The sequence below is a fragment of the Lycium barbarum genome, chromosome 12 (genome assembly GCF_019175385.1).
Source record: "Lycium barbarum isolate Lr01 chromosome 12, ASM1917538v2, whole genome shotgun sequence".
Classification (NCBI taxonomy): domain Eukaryota; kingdom Viridiplantae; phylum Streptophyta; class Magnoliopsida; order Solanales; family Solanaceae; genus Lycium; species Lycium barbarum.
In genome coordinates, this window is record NC_083348.1 from 85,680,600 (window position 1) to 85,701,534 (window position 20,935).

At 35.8% G+C, this 20,935-nt stretch overlaps 1 protein-coding gene and 1 pseudogene across 1 annotated transcript; one reads left to right on the forward strand and one right to left on the reverse strand.

Moving 5' to 3' along the window:
• The first annotated feature begins 2,105 nt into the window (after positions 1-2,105).
• Positions 2,106-14,275, forward strand: LOC132622389 (protein GID8 homolog; annotated as a pseudogene).
• On the reverse strand, positions 8,037-10,690 carry LOC132623258 (subtilisin-like protease SBT3). Its single transcript, XM_060337991.1, has one exon. It carries the CDS (start codon positions 10,487-10,489, stop codon positions 8,186-8,188), a length of 2,304 nt encoding a protein of 767 aa, XP_060193974.1. The 5' UTR covers positions 10,490-10,690; the 3' UTR covers positions 8,037-8,185.
• Positions 14,276-20,935: the final 6,660 nt, after the last annotated feature.

The window sequence follows — 20,935 nt, forward strand, 5'->3', positions numbered from 1 at the left end:
AATAATTAAGCATTTGAGTCGATGCTTTCACACGGAACTTTTGAAACCCACAAGAAGTTCCCCTTTTTCATAATCTTTTTTTACACCATGCTGCACTTAATTAGACACTTGTCAAAACAAATAAAGTATCTTTTATTTGTGTGTGTGAGGGAGAGAGAGATCAAAGTGATGTTTTTCACTTATACTTCTCACAATATAAACTAAGTGAACCTTTTAACATTCTTAATTATCTTATGTGAAAAATTTACAGTTTATGGTACTTTTCTTTACAGTTTTTCGTATAAATAAATCTTAATTTCAATATTTTATAATATTCATTGTCTATTATTGTGGAAAAATGGGTTTTGGATGAAGGGTTGGTGAGTGGGTGTGGGTGTGGGTATAAAGATATGAATTTATTTTATTTTATTGTGAGACCCACGTCTACATGGTACAAAATAATTAATTAATATTATCATGTTAGATTTTTTTAATGACATATGTAGTTGAGTGATTTTATGAGATAATAGGCCAAAGTTGAGTGATTTTATTAATATATATATCAAATTTCAATGACTTTACTACATAGTTTCTCAAAGTTCAATGACTTTTTGAGATATTTACCCTTACCTTGACTCAAGAGACAAAAATGAGAAACTAAAATAATGACCAGATGGGGATTCTTTCAACCTGCATCACACCTGTTTTGAGATTTTAAAAGTTGTTTTATCTGCCATGCACATCGCACTTGCATAAGCTAAACATGCCCGCCCTCCATTACCATATAAGTCTAAAACTGCCTCGCCCTGCCCCTGGCCCGCCTCATTGCCGTTCGTAATTCCACTTGGAACTTTCTATCATTAAAGGATTGTTCCTTAATTTTTTTGAACTTTCACCTTATTGATAAAAATTGAGTTCTCTCACTTGTATTCCCTTCCCTTATTTTTTAATTTCCTTTTAGTAATTATAAAATAAATTATCAAAAGAACTGCCAATAATTTTACTGATAGGTTGAAAACAACCAGAGTAGCTTGAGTACAATGAAGTGTGACATTTTTAGCAAGCAAGTATAACTTCCAAAAACTCTTTTTCAGTTTCATCTTCAAATACTTCTTTTTCTAGCTTTAACCAAAAAAAAAAAAATTGTTCAAATGTCTTAATAAAGGAAGTTAAGTAATCACAAATTTAAATGGACATCCAATTGATACAAGGTTTTATAACAACGACATATTGTGTTTGACTTTTTAATCTAATATAAGTTTTTATCTTTCCTACAAAACAAAAAAAGACATATTGCATTGACTTTTAATCTCCTAGCTTTCTAGTTTTATTTTGTGTTGGAAGTTACTTTCTCTATCTCCAAGGGTGTCGCGAGGAGAAGATTTTCGTAATGTTATGTGTTCTTTATTTTGTAAAACTTACTTTTAAATTCTCTCCTTGATATACTTATTCTTAATGGAGTAATAGTATTAACTAAATGATACACTTAAACAAACTCCATACCTAAAAGCTTACATAAAATGTAATACTTACCTTTTATTGTAATACAATTATTCTCCAATTGTGTTACTACTATTGTTTCTTTTATTTGGATTAATTTTTACTATTGTCAATATTTATCTTTTCTACGTAATTTCATCATAATTTTTACTCATATTTGTCAAACTTGTTTCTTATCTTAACCCGCGGATTTATTAGAAACGGCCTCTCTACCCCTCATAAGGTAAAGGTAAGATTTGCATACAGTCTCATCCTCCCGAAACCCCGCTTATCCAATGTCATTGGATATGTTGTTGTTGTTGTTGTTGTTGTTGTTGTAATACCATTCTATTCGTAAATAATTGCCTTCGGTAATTTCCCAATGGTCATTTGATTGTTAATATGAGGTATGCAAGACTTGGTCATGTATGTTAAGTTATACGGTTTAATTATTCATATATTATACTAACTCATGTATTAGTTATTTAATCTTCTATCATATTATATATAAATAATATTGTATAAATTAAGTCACAATTTATAGTACATAATTTAGTTATGTAAAAATATAAACTGATATTCCAACACCTACTTTTATTACGGTGTGTAATATAACAATTAAATCGCGACTAATACATGAATAATTTACTTGTAACAGCAACCAAAGGAGGGCATTTGTGGTAACTTGAGTGACCTTCCATTTCAGTTCTTTCCCAAATTAACAAGGAAACTTGCAGAATCTTCTTTTACAGTACCCACATTCATTTTCAAGTTGGAATATTGAAAACTGATGTCATTGTTCTGGATTAACTGAAATTGAAGCATGGTAATTTATTACGTCAATTAACTTTTACTTTTCCCAATTTTGAATTACTCCTTTAGAAATTATCTTGCATTTCCTGGTCAACCTTGCTTAACTGCATGGATATGAGTAGTTTTAGCACTGCGGTATTCTAAAAATAGATTTTCACTTTTAGCATATCTAGATAAGACAATTTCTCTTTCTTATTTTACTCATAGTATTAATTACTTAATTCAAAATATTTTTCAAATCCATTAAAAACATGCACCAATTAATATGGGTCGTAAATTTTGCACTCCATTTATTATTATTTCTTAATGGTATGCAAAGTCCACAGTAAGTAAAAGTGAACGGAGAGTAACTTTTAGTAATAAGGTTCTACAGTGTTGAAGTTTGTGCTTGAGTTATTTGCTTCATTAACCGCGTATTTATTATTATCTAGTCAGTTGTATTTGCTTATGTTATGGTAGGAAGCTGCATATTGTTTAACTTGTTGATGAATTCTTCTTATCACTGTTTAGATCAAATTTTGCTGTTGTTGAACTTAATTCTGTAATGAAAATGCAGCTATCTATTTATTTATCTCTATTTTAATTTCCATTTTCCTTATTTGCAGGCTACGTCGAAGAAATTAATCACTAGAGATGATTGGGAGAAAAGACTCAATGATGTAAATATTAGAAAAGACGATACGAATAGATTAGTAATGAATTTTCTTGTTACAGAAGGTTATGTGGAAGCTGCAGAAAAATTCAAAATGGAATCTGGAACGAATCGTATCCTTGTTGGCATCTTTTTTGAATGCTCATGTTATGTTTTATAATACCAACATGTATGTTATTGTTTGTGTATGTTTTAACATTTGTTTCTCCTTAATGAGTTGATAGCTGATATAGATCTTGTTACCATCACGGACCGAATGGCTGTTAAAAAGGCTGTGCAGTCTGGTAATGTGGACGATGCAATTGAGAAGGTTAATGATTTGAATCCTGAGGTATGTCTGCTCCATTTTTTTAATTTTTTTTAATTATGCTTCTAATGCATTCTTTTACTTTTGCTTTGATCTGTTGATTATCGTGTCCATGTGGGTAGCGTGATATCTTGTAAAGTAAAGAGACAATGGAGCAAATCTACTTATGGTATTATTCCAAGAGTGAGCTATTTGTAGGTGTACAAGTAAATCTATCTAAGGAAACAAAATCATAAAATCCCTAAATATCTTATGATGGTGCTATCTATGTATACTATATGAATATGCGTCTATATATATTATGTAACACTCAGTATAAACAAATCTTTTATTTAGTGGCTTAATTCTAGAGTTTCTGTTGGTTTGCATGTGTTCTCTTCTGTATTTTTTTTAATATTATCAAGGTGAGGTGCCATGGTGTATGCTTTAAGCGGATGACATAGTCCTGATCGACGAGACTCGTAGCGGAGTTAACGCTAAGCTGGAGGGTTGGAGACATACTCTGAAGTCTAATGGGTTTAAACTGAGTAGGACCAAGATAGAGTACTTAGAGTATAAGTTTAGTGAAGCACCTCAAGAGGCTGGCTTGGAAGTGAGGCTTGGTACCCAGGCCATCCAAAAGAAAAGTAGTTTCAAGTATCTTGGGTCTATTATGCAAGGCAGCGGGGAGATTGACGATGATGTCACACATCATATTGGGGCAGGGTGGATGAAATGGAGGCTTGCTTCCGGAGTGCTACGTGACAAGAAGGTGCCACCACAACTTAAGGGCAAGCTCTACAAAGTGGTGGTTAGACCGACTATGTTGTATGGGGCGGAGTGTTGGCCAGTTAAAAAATCTCACGTTCAAAAGATGAAAGTTGCCGAGATGAGAATGTTGAGATGGATGTGTGGCCACACCAGGAGTGACAGGATTAGGAATGAGGATATTCGGGACAAGGTGGGAGTGGCCTCGGTGGAAGACAAGATGCGAGAAGCGAGATTGAGATGGTTTGGGCATGTGAAGAGGAGAGACACAGATGCCCCAATGCGGAGGTGTGAGAGGTTGGCCATGGATGGTTTTAGACGAGGTAGGGGTAGGCCGAAGAATTATTGGGGAGAGGTAATTAGACACGACATGGCACAGTTACAGCTTACCGAGGACCTGACCTTAGATAGGAGGGTTTGGAGGACCCAGATTAGGGTAGAAGGTTAGTAGATAGTCTCGTTATCCTGTCTTGTTAGTAGTCGCATTATCGTAGTATAATTTCTTGTGCTCTGATTTCTGCTATTATCTGTTATTTTCTGTGCTTTGATTATCTTATGTTATCTGTGTCGCTTGCGTTATTTCATTTCCATATCGCTTTGAATCTCTTAGCCTTATCTGACCTCTTTTTATGCTTTTTTATTGAGCCGAGGGTCTTTCGGAAACAGCCGTCCTACCTTGGTAGGAGTAAGGTGTGCGTACACTCTACCCTCCCCAGACCCCACGTTGTGGGATTTCACTGGGTTGTTGTTGTTGCTGATCCACTCTGTATGTAAAACATAGTAAAGCTTCCATGTTTCTTTGTGTGTCTCTGAGAGATAGTTGGGTGATCCATTAGCTGTATGTGTTTAGAGTGAAATTCCAAGAGAGTGGCAGCACACGGGGAAGTTAATAGAACAGAAGATGATGGGGAACCTATTCACAGTGCATCAGCTGTGGAGAACACTTTTCTTCTGTGACTCAGTAAAAGAAAAAGATTGATGGAACAATTTTCAAGATACATCAACTTTATGAGTCTCCATAGCACTGTAGACAAATGTTCATTTCTGTTTTCAGTTTTACTCTTTAACTGTTTGCTCATCAATGAGTAGAAGAGGGAAAATGAAGGGGCACTAAATATAAGTCTTGTTCTTAATTGGCTAACCTGACATTCTATTAGTTGAATCAAGAGTGGATGTGATCAAGCACTTATCGTAGTTCCTCTTTGCTTTTTTCCCACTCGCCCCAGTGCGGAGGTGTGAGAGGTTGGCCATGGATGGTTTCAGAAGAGGTAGGGGTAGGCCGAAGAAATATTGGGGAGAGGTGATTAGACAGGACATGGCGCAGTTACAGCTTAGCGAGGACATGACCTTAGATAGGAGGGTGTGGAGGACCCACATTAGGGTAGAAGGCTAGTAGATAATCTCGTTATTCTTCCTTATTAGTAGGCGCATTATCGCAGTATAATTTCTTGTGCTCTGATTTATGTTATTATCTGTTATTTCCTGTATTTTGATTATTCTATCTTATCTGTGTCGCTTTCGTTATTTGCATTTACATATCGCTTTGAATTTCTTAGCCTTATCTGACCTCTTTTTATGCTTTTTATTGAGCCGAGGGTCTTTCGGAAACAGCCGTCCTACTTTGGTAGGAGTAAGGTCTGTGTACACTCTACCCTCCCCAGACTCCACGGTGTGGGATTCCACTGGGTTGTTGTTGTTGCCTTTTTCCCTGGACATGGGTTGTGTCTGGGCTATCTTGCCTGGACCTTTATTAGTCCACCTAGACTCACGTCATGCATCAACCATTGGGTTACCTCATAGTTTATATTATTTATATTTGCTTTTTTCCTTTGTGTTTGTCCTTGTTACCTTATGTTTCTGTCCAGAAGTTAACTAAATGTCCTTGTTGCGCACTTCCCAGTGGAACTGTAAACTCCTTAGAAAAGTTTGTAGTCTTTGTTGCTAGCACATGCCATCAGTTAGTGCAAACAGTAAATGAAATCCGTTGATCCTTTTTTTTTTTGAGAATAGAATCCGTTAATCATTTTTCTTAATCCATCTTTTAATCTGTGGTAAGAACGCCTTTGACCCTTCTTACAAGGGATCTATAAATCATTCTTCTGAACTTATTTTTGTTTGTTTCTAACTTATGGTAACAATAACTTGGCCAAGCAAAACTGTCCTATCACCTTCTTAAGAGCTTGAATTCTGTCTGAAGTTCTTCATAAATAATCACAGTACTTTATGTGTGGATATGAATCTTAAGAGTCTTCTGATCATGAATCTGCTTGAGCAAGCTATTGTATGAACATATAATTGAGCGGACAATAAATTGTCTTTGTTTGAAATGACTACAGAGAAGTTCTTTAATATAAGCTGATAGCATGAAATAGGCAGTTGCCCTTGGGGTTAGTATTATGTGAGAGAATTCTTCATATGGAAGATTTATGGTTTTAATGCAACTTTTTTAAATTACCGATTAAAAGCATGCAACTTTTAAAAATTTGCAGTTAAAACCTTAAGAATATAAAAAACACATCGGATTGCATCTTGCTTTAGTATGCTAAGGTGAAAGTTCAAGCCTTCAAGGCACAGGTTAGCGATGAAGTAAAAGAGCAAACAGAAAATAGAAAGGATAAGCAACAATAAAGTAAACCTCAAACAACATTATTTACTGGAGTCAAACTAACAAGATTCCAAGAGTGAGTATCATTCTTCATATGGAAGATTTATGGTTTTAATGCAACTTTTTTAAATTACCGATTAAAAACATGCAACTTTTAAAAATTTGCAGTTAAAACCTTAAGAATATAAAAAACACATCGGATTGCATCTTGCTTTAGTATGCTAAGGTGAAAGTTCAAGCCTTCAAGGCATTTGATACTCACTCTTGGAATCTTGTTAGTTTGACTCCAGTAAATAATGTTGTTTGAGGTTTACTTTATTGTTGCTTATCCTTTCTATTTTCTGTTTGCTCTTTTACTTCATCGCTAGCCTGTGCCTTTTCTTGATAAAAGAAATATTTTTGGATAGAGCTGAAAGAACACAAATTTGATAGGAAAGAAGATCCTGATGCAAACTGCACAAAAGTTATTGTCTAACCTGACTTTGAACATTTGAACGCTTCCTATTTATATAGAAAAGTTTGCATGCGAACTTCCGGCTGGTTGATGACATGGAAACTAGTTTATAATTTGTTGTCTTAGATGAGACCAAAAGGACCATGATCTAGTTTCTTCATTGAGATGAATCTTTTAACCTATGCTATTACGCATGGCAATGGGCTCCAGGCCCTCTTTATCTTTTCTTTGAAAATTTAGGAGATAATCTAATGTTGCTTCTATGTAGCCAATATCAATTGTCCCCCATAGCTGATATCAGATCAGAGATGTTATGTTCCCGAAGAACCAAAACGATGTTGGATTTTCTTTCTTTAATTTGTTGTTCTGTGCTGCAGGGTTTTTTCAGTGATGATCTAATGCTTATTTTATTTGGATTTGTACTTAATTTGAAGAAAGCTTGCAATGCTCTTGGTTAAATAGATTGTTTAGTTTGTTTAAATAACTTAGTCCTCCTTGTCAAAAATCGAAAGCATCATTGTTTGATGATATTTCATTCTTAGTGTGTTTCTGATGGGAAAATTATTCCCTTTAAGCAAACTCTGTAAAACTTCTATTTATTAGCACGATTTTACTCCTAACTCTCGACATTTATAGATAGTGAGCCTGATCAACAACACCATTAGCAGGATTTTTTTCTCCTTAGGGGACTGTTATATGGTTTCTCATTTGCAGAACTGCAGTAGTTCTCTCTTTCAATTTGAATAATTTCAGGGAGACATAACTTTCGTAGGTGATACAACACGAAAAAACTTGCCTATATTTTAGTGCACTCAATGCGACTCGATGATCATTTCTTTGAATTATTTTTCCTCCTTAGGGAACTGCTATTCAGGCCCCTTGTCTTGGATAGATGGTGGCCTCAACATTTATTACAAAGTCTATCTTATTCTATGCTCGTTTAAGTTTATAACATATCAGCTAGGTGTTTTGACGAGCTAGATTGATTGAGAAACTCAAGTAATCATCGCAGAAACTTTTATTTCATCAACCTGAAGAATCTTTTACTGTCTGACATGGCAATAATATTGTGAACCATATTGTTTTACTTCACAAGTATGTATTTTGCATATCATATTCTCAGAAGACAACTTAGCGTATATTCAGTAATCAGTGTGTTCTGAAAAAAGGATCATCCTTTAGACTTGTGGCAACAATGGGACTCCTCACCACATATTTACCTCTCTTTTCCACCCAGCGTACAGAACCATGAACCAGAGAATCATTCATTAGTGTTGGACCTTCAATCCTCAGCTTGTAGCTTTGCTTTTCATACTTCTCTTTGAAAACCAACTTTTCAGGAACAACGCTAACTTTAAATCCAGGCATTGGAGTCAGCATTGCTGTATATTCTGACACGTTATCTCCTACATTAGTGACTGTCCTCTGGAATTCCTGTATCCTTGTAGGATCCGACTTGCTGCTGTTACTATTGAAATAGCCAATGAATGATGGATAGTTTAGGTCCAATGATGGGCTGGAGCAAGTATAAGAGGACCTAGTGATGGTTTTTATCTGTTCCGATGTCAGATTTAGAGCACAAAGAAGATTAATGTAATCTTGCGGAGTTATGTCATAGATGAGTCCAGGATCCATTGCCTTATCAGGATTGATATGGCCAGCTCCTATAGCAAGGGGTGTGGCAGCAGCATTCTGTTGACCTATGTCTTGGATGGGGCTCTGTGTGTTGTCCAACACATATGCTGTAGTCATCATGGCTGATCGGATGGCAGCAGGGCTCCATTCAGGGTGCGCCTCTTTCAGAAGTGCAGCTACACCAGCAGCATGTGGACATGACATTGATGTACCGGAATCAATGTTGAATATATTGTAAAGTTCAAATTTGTCACTCACTGATGCTATTGGAGGCCATGAAGCTAGTATTAAGTCACCAGGAGCTGTCAGGTCGGGTTTGAGGATGAAGGGGCAGTACTTTGATGGTCCCCTCGAACTAAAATGTGCTACTGCTGGTGCTGATTGGACACCAATTCGTGTCCCTTGGAGTCCAATCCTTGCTTTTGGCATGGAGCTGCAGTTGATGTACTTCAAAACTTCATCACCATCTTTGAGATTCAAAAAAACGGCTGGGAATTCTGTTTTGATGAATAATTCCACGTATGTGACAACGTCATTTGATATGAAGATAGCACCAGCAGCTTTTGAATCTCTCACATTGTCAACTTGGTTATCAATTAACCCGTTTTTGTCAAGGCAGACAACAAATTTGTCCGTGACGTTTTGAAATTCCTTCTTATCTAAGCATGTTTTAAGTAAGACAATAGAGGTATCGCTTGAACTGGAATTCCCAGCATAGAGAGAGAAACCTTCGATTGAAACTCCATTACCAAGAGTTAAATTCCTGAAAAGGGCGCGATTAACTGTGCTGGCAGCAACAGAGAGAATCCAAGGTGCCTCATTACTTAAAGATCGATCGTAAGACCCGCCATTTCCTGCTGAGGCGGAAACGAATATACCTTTCTCCATTGCTCTATATGCAGCGATAACAGCAGTATCCATATATAGTGGAGGTGGGTAGTCGAAGCCGAATGACAAGGATAAGACATCCACCTTATCCATAATTGCCTGATCCATTGCAGCCAGAATATCAGATGAGGCACCACCTCCACCCCAGAAAGCCTTGTACACGGCCACATGAGCCTTTGGCGCCACGCCTCTAGTACTGCCAGGGGCATAGTCAAAGTAAGATGCGCCCTCTACAAGATTTCCTGCAGCAGTTGAGGAAGTGTGAGTTCCATGTCCATCTGTATCACGGGGAGAATTCATTGTGATGGTAAGATTTTTCACTTTAGCAAGTAGGCCTTTGTTGTAGTAACGAGCTCCGATGAGCTTTTTGTTGCACAAAGAAGAATTAAACTGAGTGCCACTTACACATACTCCTTTCCATCTTGATGGAACCTGACTCATCCCATCATCACTGTAGCTTTTACTCTCTGGCCAAACCCCTGAATCAACTACACCAATGATAACACCTTTGCCATAGTCTGACTTTGGCCATGCACCAGACATTGAGTTGAGGCCAAGGAAGTAGGACGTGTGGCTCGTGTGAAGTTTTACTGTCATGTCCTTCACTGAATAAACATAGCCTGGAGAATTTTTGATGGCTTCGTGCTCAGAAGGAGAAAGACTTGCACTGAAACCATGTATGGCATCAGTATAAGCATAGACTAGTTTTGAGGAGGCCAGGGAGTTTCTGCTAATTGTACTGTCAAGACTTGAGCTGTCTAATACAGAAGCAAGAGTGGCCAAGTACCAAGCATGACGGCTAGAAAAAACTTTTGGCATGGCTGATGAATCCATATGGATAATATACGTTTCTGATTGACCCATTGTTGATGGAAGTAGAAGAATTAAGATGGCAAAGAAGCAAAGATGCATTGTGCTAGAATTAGCCATATTTCTGAGCAATGAATGGAGGAGGGGATAATTTCTTAAACTTGATGTTGTCTTACTTATATAGAGGGAGAGGTATTAAAAAGCCAAGGTATTTCTTTACTGCCATTTTACCCATCATCAACCCTTGAGACCTACGAGCTCCTAAAGCAAAGAAAGAAATAGACAGACTTAGACGAGGGCATCTTGAACCCCTCTCCCTACGGTCGAGTTAGCCCATGACCTCAAGATCACAATATTTCACTCTGTGCCAAACTGGGATATTACTGAAAACTGGCAACAAGTTTAATTTATCACCTTCTTCTACCTTAACAAGCTATCTTAAAAATTTACTTTAGTGGTATTTAAGCTTGAGCCTTCCGGGACTCGGCTGAGTCTAGCTTGAGCTTTACTCCGCCCATTGCTATCCTAGGTGACGAGACCTACTCTACTATGTTGCTCGAACTCTTCAAAAATGTTGTTGGAGGAGCGTGTCGATCCTCGAGAATTAGTGAATTTTCGGAGAATCCGGCATAGGTGAAGCAACATTTTTGGAGAGTCCGAGCATCATAGAGTCCAGTTGCCTCGACTTAGTAAAGTATTGGTTGAGCTAAACTCGTCTTTAATTCAGGTTGACTCCGATTAAGCTTTTTAGTCATTGCAAGAATTATCTTGCTTAGTAAATGTTACCTTCTTTAAAAAACAATTATCTTGCTTAGTAAATCAACACCATTTACTCATCATAATGCTTAATCATGGGACCTAAGATACAACAGGGAGTAGATCCATCATGTATCTATAGTCGCCAGAATGTAAGAATACTAGAACTACTATAGATTCAGTGGTCCAAAGAGTTGAAGTAATAATGTGATGTATAACTGAAAGCTCTCAAAATAAGTGGTCAATCGAAATCCTACGCCAGGTATCTCCCGTGAAAAATGTCATTCATCTAGCCAAATTCTGGAAATTTTAAAACAAACTTCTATCTTTACCAATCTTTTCCTTATTTAGCTCTTTCTTGTTCTTCCTTAGCACCACCATTTGATATAACCAGAAACTAAACCAGCAAATTTTTTCTACAATATGATCTTTTGATATTCAAGAAGAGCTTAGAATTAAGATGTTTAAAATTGTTAGGGAAACAAGCAAAATCTTACTCTTCCTCGTTTGTTTCTTAAGAAATTTCTCAATATAAAGGGATTTTGAACATGATAAAGGGTTATATATATCGTGAGATCAAGAATTACTGCAATATATCATTATGCATTGAAAAAAGTAGTTGGTTCTAGTGCTATGGTATAATACTGAAACGTATTGTCTGTAAAACATCATTAACATCAAGATCAGCAGCAGAATGTGGTGACAAAGAAATATTATTCTTAGACAAACTTAAAGTGACAAAGAAATATTATTCTTAGACAAACTTATGAAACTCTTCGTTACAAATGAAAAGTTAATGAGAGACGTTATCCTACAATTAGTGGAAATTGAAGAGGAGATCCACACGATTTACCTTCTTTTAAAGCTTTATATAGAAGTCCAATTGTTAGAACAAAATATGGTTTGATGTCTCTATCTTTTTTCCCACAACATACCATTAATCATTTTCAGAAGCGTCCACACCTTAGTTACTAAATTGTTTGAACCAGCAAAGAAATTGAATGGAAACTGGACATGGATATATTACCTAGTTGTTTCCATCTTTAACAAGGCAATTATTTTCTTTCCTTCGTCTCTAGTATCTTTTCTCTTGTGATCTTCTGAGCTTAACACCCTAGTAAATCTTGCTACTTAGAAGGTAATCACAAACGGTGTTATCAAAAGCGAAAAGCGCAAAAAACCTCTAAGGTCCTCTGGGCCTTTAAGCGCAAATAAAGCGTGGGGCTTTAATGAATAAAGATGCAAATAGAGAAAAAAAATACAAATATGTATGCGTAGTCCAAGATTAATAATCATAAGCATGAATACCAAATACATGGACAAAGAAATTGAAAAAAAAAAAAGAATACGATAAAGTAAAATATCAATTGTTTAGTATCGCATTTTCAAGATTATGCTTATTGGTAAGGAAAAGTATGCCTTATAGACTTGATGACGATACTGAAGCGCCCATAAAACGAGGCAAAGTGCTCAACATGTTTTGAGCCCCGCTTCAGGGCTTAAGCGCGCCTTTGACATTTGACAACACTGATCGCAAACGAGTGCTAATGTTTAGGTAGTTGAGTTGATTGTATCCTAAGTTTGCCTTCTTGATTGCAGATATTGGATACAAATCCCCAACTCTTTTTCCATCTCCAACAGCAAAGGCTGATAGAGTTGATAAGGAATGGAAAGGTTAAAGAAGCTCTGGAGTTTGCTCAAGAGGAACTGGCTCCAAGGGGAGAAGAAAACGTAATTATTCGTCTTTAAATACGATGTAATTTCCGTAAGTTTCTTCCTTAAAATGCAACATACATCTTCACTCAATTTATATTATCCAAGGAGAAAAGGAAGTCTTCAATCTGACTCACAGTTAAATTTCATATACCATCTGCGTCTCAAATCTTGTCTGGCTGGACTAATTATTTTCTGTACGTTAAAACCTATTGACTGGAGAAGTGTTTCCATGTTTTTTCTATTAACTAAATTATAATAACTCTACAGCAAACCTTCTTAGAAGATTTGGAGAAGACTGTTGCATTACTAGCTTTCGAAGATGTATCTAACTGCCCGGTTGGAGAGCTTCTAGATGTATCGCAGCGCCTAAAGACTGCAAGCGAGGTAAATGCAGCGATTCTCACCAGCCAAAGTCATGAAAAGGGTTAGTCCCATTTCCATTAAAAATTACTGTTGATATAGGTCTCTACACAGTTCTGTGGTGAGTTATTGTTATAGTTTAATTTGAACATTTTATTTAAAGATGATCAAGCTATTAAATGCTCTTTTAATGATTCATCTTGGTTATACAACAGATCCAAAGCTTCCAAGCCTATTGAAGATGTGTGGATATGGGCACAGAACCAGCTTGATGAAAAAGCTTTTTATCCTCGCGTAAACAATATGTCGACTGCATCACTTGAAGACCCCTCTGTCTAAAATAGGACTCACATTGCATCCCTGAATAGAGCTAAGGCAAGAAGACCTTGTACTCTTTTTTATTTATACCACTTGTCACTGGTTGTTTCATTTTCATTGAAATTTATGGTTTCTCAGGCATACGTTAGATTGGCAGCAGCCAAGGGTCTATCTGAAACAGCCTCTCTACCTCCCAAGGTAGGGGTAAGGTTTGCGTATACTCTAACCACCCCAGACCCCACTTCCGGGATTGCACTGGTATGTTGTTGTACGTTAGATTGGCAGCAGGTTGTGCAGTTAATTTGATGTACACGGACCTAGTTGTACCTTCCTATCTGAATCATGGTTATACAATCATTCAATCCGTTTGTGCTTTTCATTATGTTGTGTTTGGAGATTTGGAATTTGTGTGATTTTTTACCAATACTTATTCCATCAAGAACTTGTGAATTTGGTGTTATATGTAACTTGTTTAATTATTAATACACCACTTGATACCTCTGTTTTTTAGGAGGCATTTGCGTCAAAATTAGGAAGAGCTTTTGCCATAAATTAAAAAAAATCTCAACCTTTTCATTTTCCACATTTTGGTAAAAGCTGTTCTTTAACCTAACACCAAAATATGAAGTTTTTTCAATATTTTGAAGCTAATGCTGACTTAATCATTGAAGATAAAGAGGTTAAATATATCCCTGAAGTTTCCAATGAGGTTTAGCTTAATGGAGGTGTTGTAACTTTTACGTATCTCTCTTTCCTTTTTTTCTCCCTTTTGATTTTTTACTTGTTTTGGACGTTTGTTATTGTATTGTATTATGTTGTTATTTTAAATACAATGTTTGTTTTGGTTGTTATTTAAATTTTATTGTATTGTATTGTATTGTTAAATTCATCGTTACATAACAACGAAAAGTCTCAATTTGTGTAACAACGGATTTAGTGTTATCGCGTCATTAACTTATTTATTTTTTCTCATTTTGTCTTTATTCATTTTCTTTTAATCATATTTTATCCTTAAATCCTATCTTTTTATGATAGTTCTATACTATCCTGCTTTTCTTGTAAGTCTATCCTTGAAATCGTTGATGTCTAACATTATATAATGACGGAAAACGATACGATCTATCCAAATGTTGTATTAGTCAAAACAATATAGTTCAATACGACACAATAGGATATAATTACATTATGAAACAATACGTAACAACAATTCAAACAAAGTGTAATTCAAGAACATTCCTTGGGCCATTTTTCGCACTATTACTCAAATGGGCCATATTTGATATTGGGACTGCTTTGTGCTCAATCCAATAACAGCTAACCCCTTGACATTTTTTCATTTTTTTGCACGGACTGCCCTTCTTTTGGGGTGGTCTTTAAATTTTGCCCTTCGCTTGGATACCTGAGGTTCTGGGTTCGAACCCTCGCTCAGGCATAAAATAAAAAAATAATTTCGCAAGGTAGGGCTGGGGGAGTGTATGCCGGTTCCGGCATACAATCCTTAAGGAAAAACTAAAGTTATGCCGGAGGGGGCAGACTTTGCCTTGAGACATATATATATATATATATATATATATATATATATATATATATTTTACTTTTCAAGGCAAACTTTTAATTATGCCTTAAGGAAAAGTTCTGCCTTATGGGGCATACTTTTAGTTATGCCTTAACTAAAAGTGTGTCCCATAAAATATAACTAAAAATATGCCCCATAAGGCGGAACTTTTCCTTAAGGCATAACTAAAAGTTTGCCTTGAGGAAAAGTTCTGCCTTATGAGGCATACTTTTGGTTAGACCTTAATTAAAAGTCTGCCCCATAAGGCATAGTTCCTTAAGGAAAAGTTTTGCCCCATAAGGCATAACTAAACTATGCCTTGAGGAAAAGTTATGCGCCCTCCGGCATAACTTTAGTTTTTCCTTAAGGACTTTATGCCAAATCCGGCATACAATCCTTAAGGAAAAACTAAAGTTATGCCGGAGGGGGCAGACTTTGCCTTGAGACATATATATATATATATATATATTTACTTTTCAAGGCAAACTTTTAATTATGCCTTAAGGAAACGGTCCGCCTTATGGAGCATACTTTTAGTTATGCCTTAACTAAAAGTGTGCCCCATAAAATATAACTAAAAGTATGTCCCATAAGGCGGAACTTTTCCTTAAGGCATAACTAAAAGTTTGCCTTAAGGAAAAGTTCTGCCTTATGAGGCATACTTTTGGTTATGCCTTAATTAAAAGTCTGCCCCATAAGGCATAGTTCCTTAAGAAAAAGTTTTGCCCCATAAGGCATAACTAAATTATGCCTTGAGGAAAAGTTATGCCTCCTCCGACATAACTTTAGTTTTTCCTTAAGGACTTTATGCCGGATTCGGCATACACTCCCTCCAGCTCTGCCTTGCGAAATTATTTTTTTATTTTATGCCTGAGCGGGGGTTCAAACCGAGAACCTCAGGTATCCAAGCTAAGGGCAAAACTTAAAGACCACAAATATGAGGGGCAAAATTTAAAGACCGAAAATATGAGGGGCAAAATTTAAAGACCACCCCAAAAGAAGGGCAATTCGCATTTTTGGCTCGGATTGCCATTCTTTTGGGGCGGTCTTTAATTTTTGTCCCTCAAATTGGTGGTCTTTAATATTTGTCTTTCGCTTAACACCAAAGATCCTGGGTTCGAATCCAGACTCAGTTATAAAAAAAAAAAATCGTAAGGCATAAGTTGGAATTCGCAGGGCAGAAGTTGGGATTCGCATGGCAGAAGTTGGAATTCGCAAGGCATAAGTTGGACCCCAAAAGTTAGGCCTTAAAGCAGAGTTTGAAACCCAACTTATACCCTGCGATTTTTTTTAAATTTTTACTGAGCGGGGGTTTGAAGCCGGAACCAAGGAGCTTTTAGCGAAGGATAAAAATTAAAGACCACTGATTTGAGGGGCAAAAATTAAAGACCACCCCAGCGAAGGGCAATCTTGCAAATTGCCCACCTGTTGAAACGAAAAGTAGATGGGCCCAATTAGATTATTTGAGCCCACTAACACTATTATCCTCGCAATTTTTTTGTTTCCCATTCGGTGTCCAATATCGGCTTTGGGACTAGATAAATCTGGATTCGCATCAGCAAGCTCTACTTGGGGGTTAAAGCAATCCATACCAAAGGCGACTTCATTCTTGAGGCTCGAATTTGATATCTCTTATTAATGATGAAGAGACATTTAGCGCTCCACCACAATCATTGGTAGCAGCATCCTCAGAATTCATTGGATTGTCTTGAGTCTCGATTGTTGTTTTCAGATTCATCCTAAATGGAGTTCGACTTCGATTTTTAGCTTGGGTTTTTATGAATTGGTTTCAGAAGGTAATTGTGCGTGGTAGAATTTAGTTTTTACAAACTTCTAATAGATCCTTCCAATATTCAAAGTAACATGGTTTAATACAACAAGCAAATTGGACTAATCCTTATTTATTACTCCAGTAATCTTTACATTTGAATTTAAGTGGAGTTGGGAGTTGAGAGATAGAGCTACGGGATCAGTTCAAACTTCAAATACGTAGTGCTTTTATATGTATTTTCTGTCTCATGTAGTTACTTAATTGAAAGCGGAAAAACAATTAGTAGTAAGCATTGTTTTAAAAGGCAGTGTCAGGACTCGCCCCGAGGCTCGCCTCGGGGCAGGGCAGTGGCAAAACGCCCTGGGGCTAACGTGCGGGGCTTAGTTCCGATGAGGCTTACGCCTTAAGCGCCCAACCGTACGCCCTAAACACGCCTAACGCCCAACGCCCAGGGCTCGCCTAACAATTCTTACACAAATTATATTTTAAATTCCTTAATTAAAATCATTCACCCTCATAATTGTTTAACAAAATAATGATACTTAATAGTTTTTCATCTATAGAAATAGAAGATTGGGTGTAACTCATATAACAAGTCGTAGTATTGGATATTTTCTATTTGAGAACGTCGTGAGAGTGAATATCACTTAATTTTTAAAAAAAAAACACATAGCGGAATTGTATATTTTCACCTGTCATTGGTCATAAGTCCTATGTATCAGAATTATCATATAATTTTATTTTTTGTTCATGAAGAAGTTATGTTTTAATTGTAATATTGATAAATTTTATTGATTATTTGCTTATAGGGAGATAAAATGAATAGTATGATAGTAATAGTGTTTTAAGAAACTGTGTTTTTTTCCGTGTTTGAAAGTTAAAATGTTAGAATTGTTTTGCATTTCATAATAGCTTTTATTTCATTGTATTATTTAAACTTGTAAAATTATGTTATATATAATTACAAGTTATAAGCGGTGTATAATGGATTGCTTTGATCATTTTTTTGTGAGGATCAAGCGCGCGCGCGCAATCACACACACACATACATACATACATACATATATATATATATATTCATTTATTTATAGTTTTCTTTTTTTTTATGTAATTTTACCTATTTAAAAATATTTATTGTAATTATATTATTTTAAAAAATACTAAAAATTAAATACCCATGAGGCTTACGCCCCGTGTCTCGAGGCGTATGTAAAACGCCCCGTCTTACGCCTCCGCCTTTTAAAACACCGGTAGTAAGTAGTAACTACCGTCTACCAGTGGTTAAGAAATCACGAAATTCGAACTGGCGCACTGTACTTTCAATTGTGAATTCTTGTTAATGTAAGTGTTTCTCGAAGACATTTGTGTTTATATAAGTAGTAGGCCTGCAAGCCTAAAGAAGATAAAAGAAGATCTTCATTGAATATTAGAAAAAAAGGACAGGGAAAGATATTACTAACGGCAAAGGCTCGAATATGCGCCCGAACTATACGAAATTACACATATTTGCCCGTCATTAAAAGGTTGGTGCAAAGATGCTCCTATCATTTTTTTTTTTTTTTTGCTATATATGCCCTTGAGTTAACGGAAAATATTAGAGAGCATATTTGTTCAATTTCGCATAGTGAAGGGGCATATTTGATCCATTGAAATTCCTGAATATTATGGTACAAAATATCATTGCATTTCAAAACATAAAAAAACATTTGTAATTACAATCCATCCACTATTGCATTACATCAAAATTATACAACTAAAAGAGCAGATGCAATTACAACCATCTTTTAAAGACTGTTTTCACAAACAAGAGCACCATTTCTCCTTTTCAAAAGATTTTTTACTAATGATAATATCATTTTTATTTTTCAATTTGTTAATGATCTGGATAGTTCTTTCTGGATATTTTTCGTCTTCTCAGTCCCAATATCTACACGATAATGGATGCAACAATTGCCGCAATAAAACATAAACATAAAATAGGAGATAACTTACATTAGACTTATGACACATGAAAAAATGTCTCCCGCAGTGCTAAAATTTTTGATAATAATAATAGAAAGAGTATCACATTTTAAGCATTTATACGGTTTCTTACGTAACATTCAATGTGGTTTGGCCCTTTCGCGAATTTCACGCATAATCGAAATTTAGTAGAATTATTTGAAGTCCATAAGTGAGATGGAGTGCAGTAACTCCATGTCCACAAACCCTTCCACAACTCCACATCCACAAACCCTTCCACAACTATTTAAAGAAATCGAAGCTTCCGACATTTCATAAACAAGTGAAAGAATAAGAGAGAAAAGTGAGGGGTTGTACGATAAGTGTGGAGTTTCAAAATGCAGTTGCAATAAATCATTAGCTAGCATAAAGTGCACTATAAAAAAATCTGAGAACTATTTGTGTCATAATATTCAGGAATTTCAATGGATCAAATATGCCCCTATACTATGCGAAATTGAACAAATATGCCCTCCAATATTTTCCGTTAACTCAAGGGCATATATAGCAAAAAAAAAACGTTAGGGGCATCTTTGCACCAACCTTTTAACGACGGGCAAATATATGCAATTTCGTATAGTTCAAGGGCATATTTGTGCCGTATTACTAATACTACTTAAAAAAGAAGTTGTTTCTTGATAATAGCAAAGTGCAATAGTATACAATATGTAAAGCACCGAATCCATGCTGGGCTCGACAACTACAATGTTGCTAGATTCGCACATGATGTAATTTGCACCCTTTAATAGTGCTACTATATATTATCCTATTTCTAGTCTGATTTATTGGTACATAAAAGAGTATCTCATTTGGATTTGCTCCCTTTACCTTTTTCTAACTTTTTCAGAGTGGGATGCACACCCAAAGTTCATAGTGGGAGTTTCCAGACCTAAAATAAATATATTTTCTTGTGGGGTTTAATTATGCTAAAAAAATAAATGTCGTAAACATAAGTACTCCTATTGGTATACATGATTTATTGCATACATAAAATATTATGTAAAAACGAGCATGCGATGATCATCTCTTAGTCATCCGCTCCAAGCAATTTAATAATACATTTTTTCCCAGCTCTTGAATCAGTGATATGGTAACCTCCCTAGGAAAAGTTTTGCCATATGTGTTCATACTTTAGTGATGCATAATTGCTGTGGAAGAGTATCTACTTTTTCCATATCTACTCTCTTTAATTTTATCTTCTCATGGTTTTAAATTTCTATAGGGAAGTCATGGAACTACGGTAAAATTGTTTTAGTGTGAACCGTAAATTACATATTCCGTCATCAAATTAGCCACCTATCTTTTTATTAGGATAGACTTCCTATATATATCACACCGCCTTCGATAATTTTCGGTTTTAGAATTTGTCGAGACTTTCCTAGTATTTCTAGTTAAATCTTTTTCTGTAACTTTGCTCCAATCTAACAGACAAAAATATTTGACAGAAGCCAACAGTGGTCACTATTGGCAAACTAAAAAGACCAAAACTGCTCGGGAGTCTATTTCAGGAACTACTTTAAACATACCCCAAATATAAGGACATTTTTGTTATTGTCCTGCATTGCTAGTGTCTAGTTGTTGTATTGTTGAAACAGAAATGATAAGATTTTCTTCCCCGGTCTATAATATATGGCCCAAGAAAGAGTTATAACGAAAGACAAAATTACAGGCTACATGTGAAGCCCGTGGATGATGTTTCTTAAGGTTGATGGATGATTACCTTATGAACCAACAAAATTTTCTCCTTCTATGTATTCGATAAACCTTTAAAATGTTAGATCCTTTTAAGATCCTCTTACTCATAGTAACCGCCTTAGGCTAATGCCAAGTAATAAAAAAGACAATCAGTAAGAATCAAACTATTCGATACATTCTAATAAAAGCATAAGATTGCAAACATTGGATGCTACCATTAACGATGCTAACAAACAATTTTTCATAGGGTTATCCGTCCTATAATTAAAAATCTTACATATATGAAGCTGAACATATTTATCATCCTTTGAACACAAAAATACTAGTTACTACAACTCTCATCAATTCTTGATTTGAAGACATCGAGGGTGGGTAAGTTTTCTTCAGTCAACTT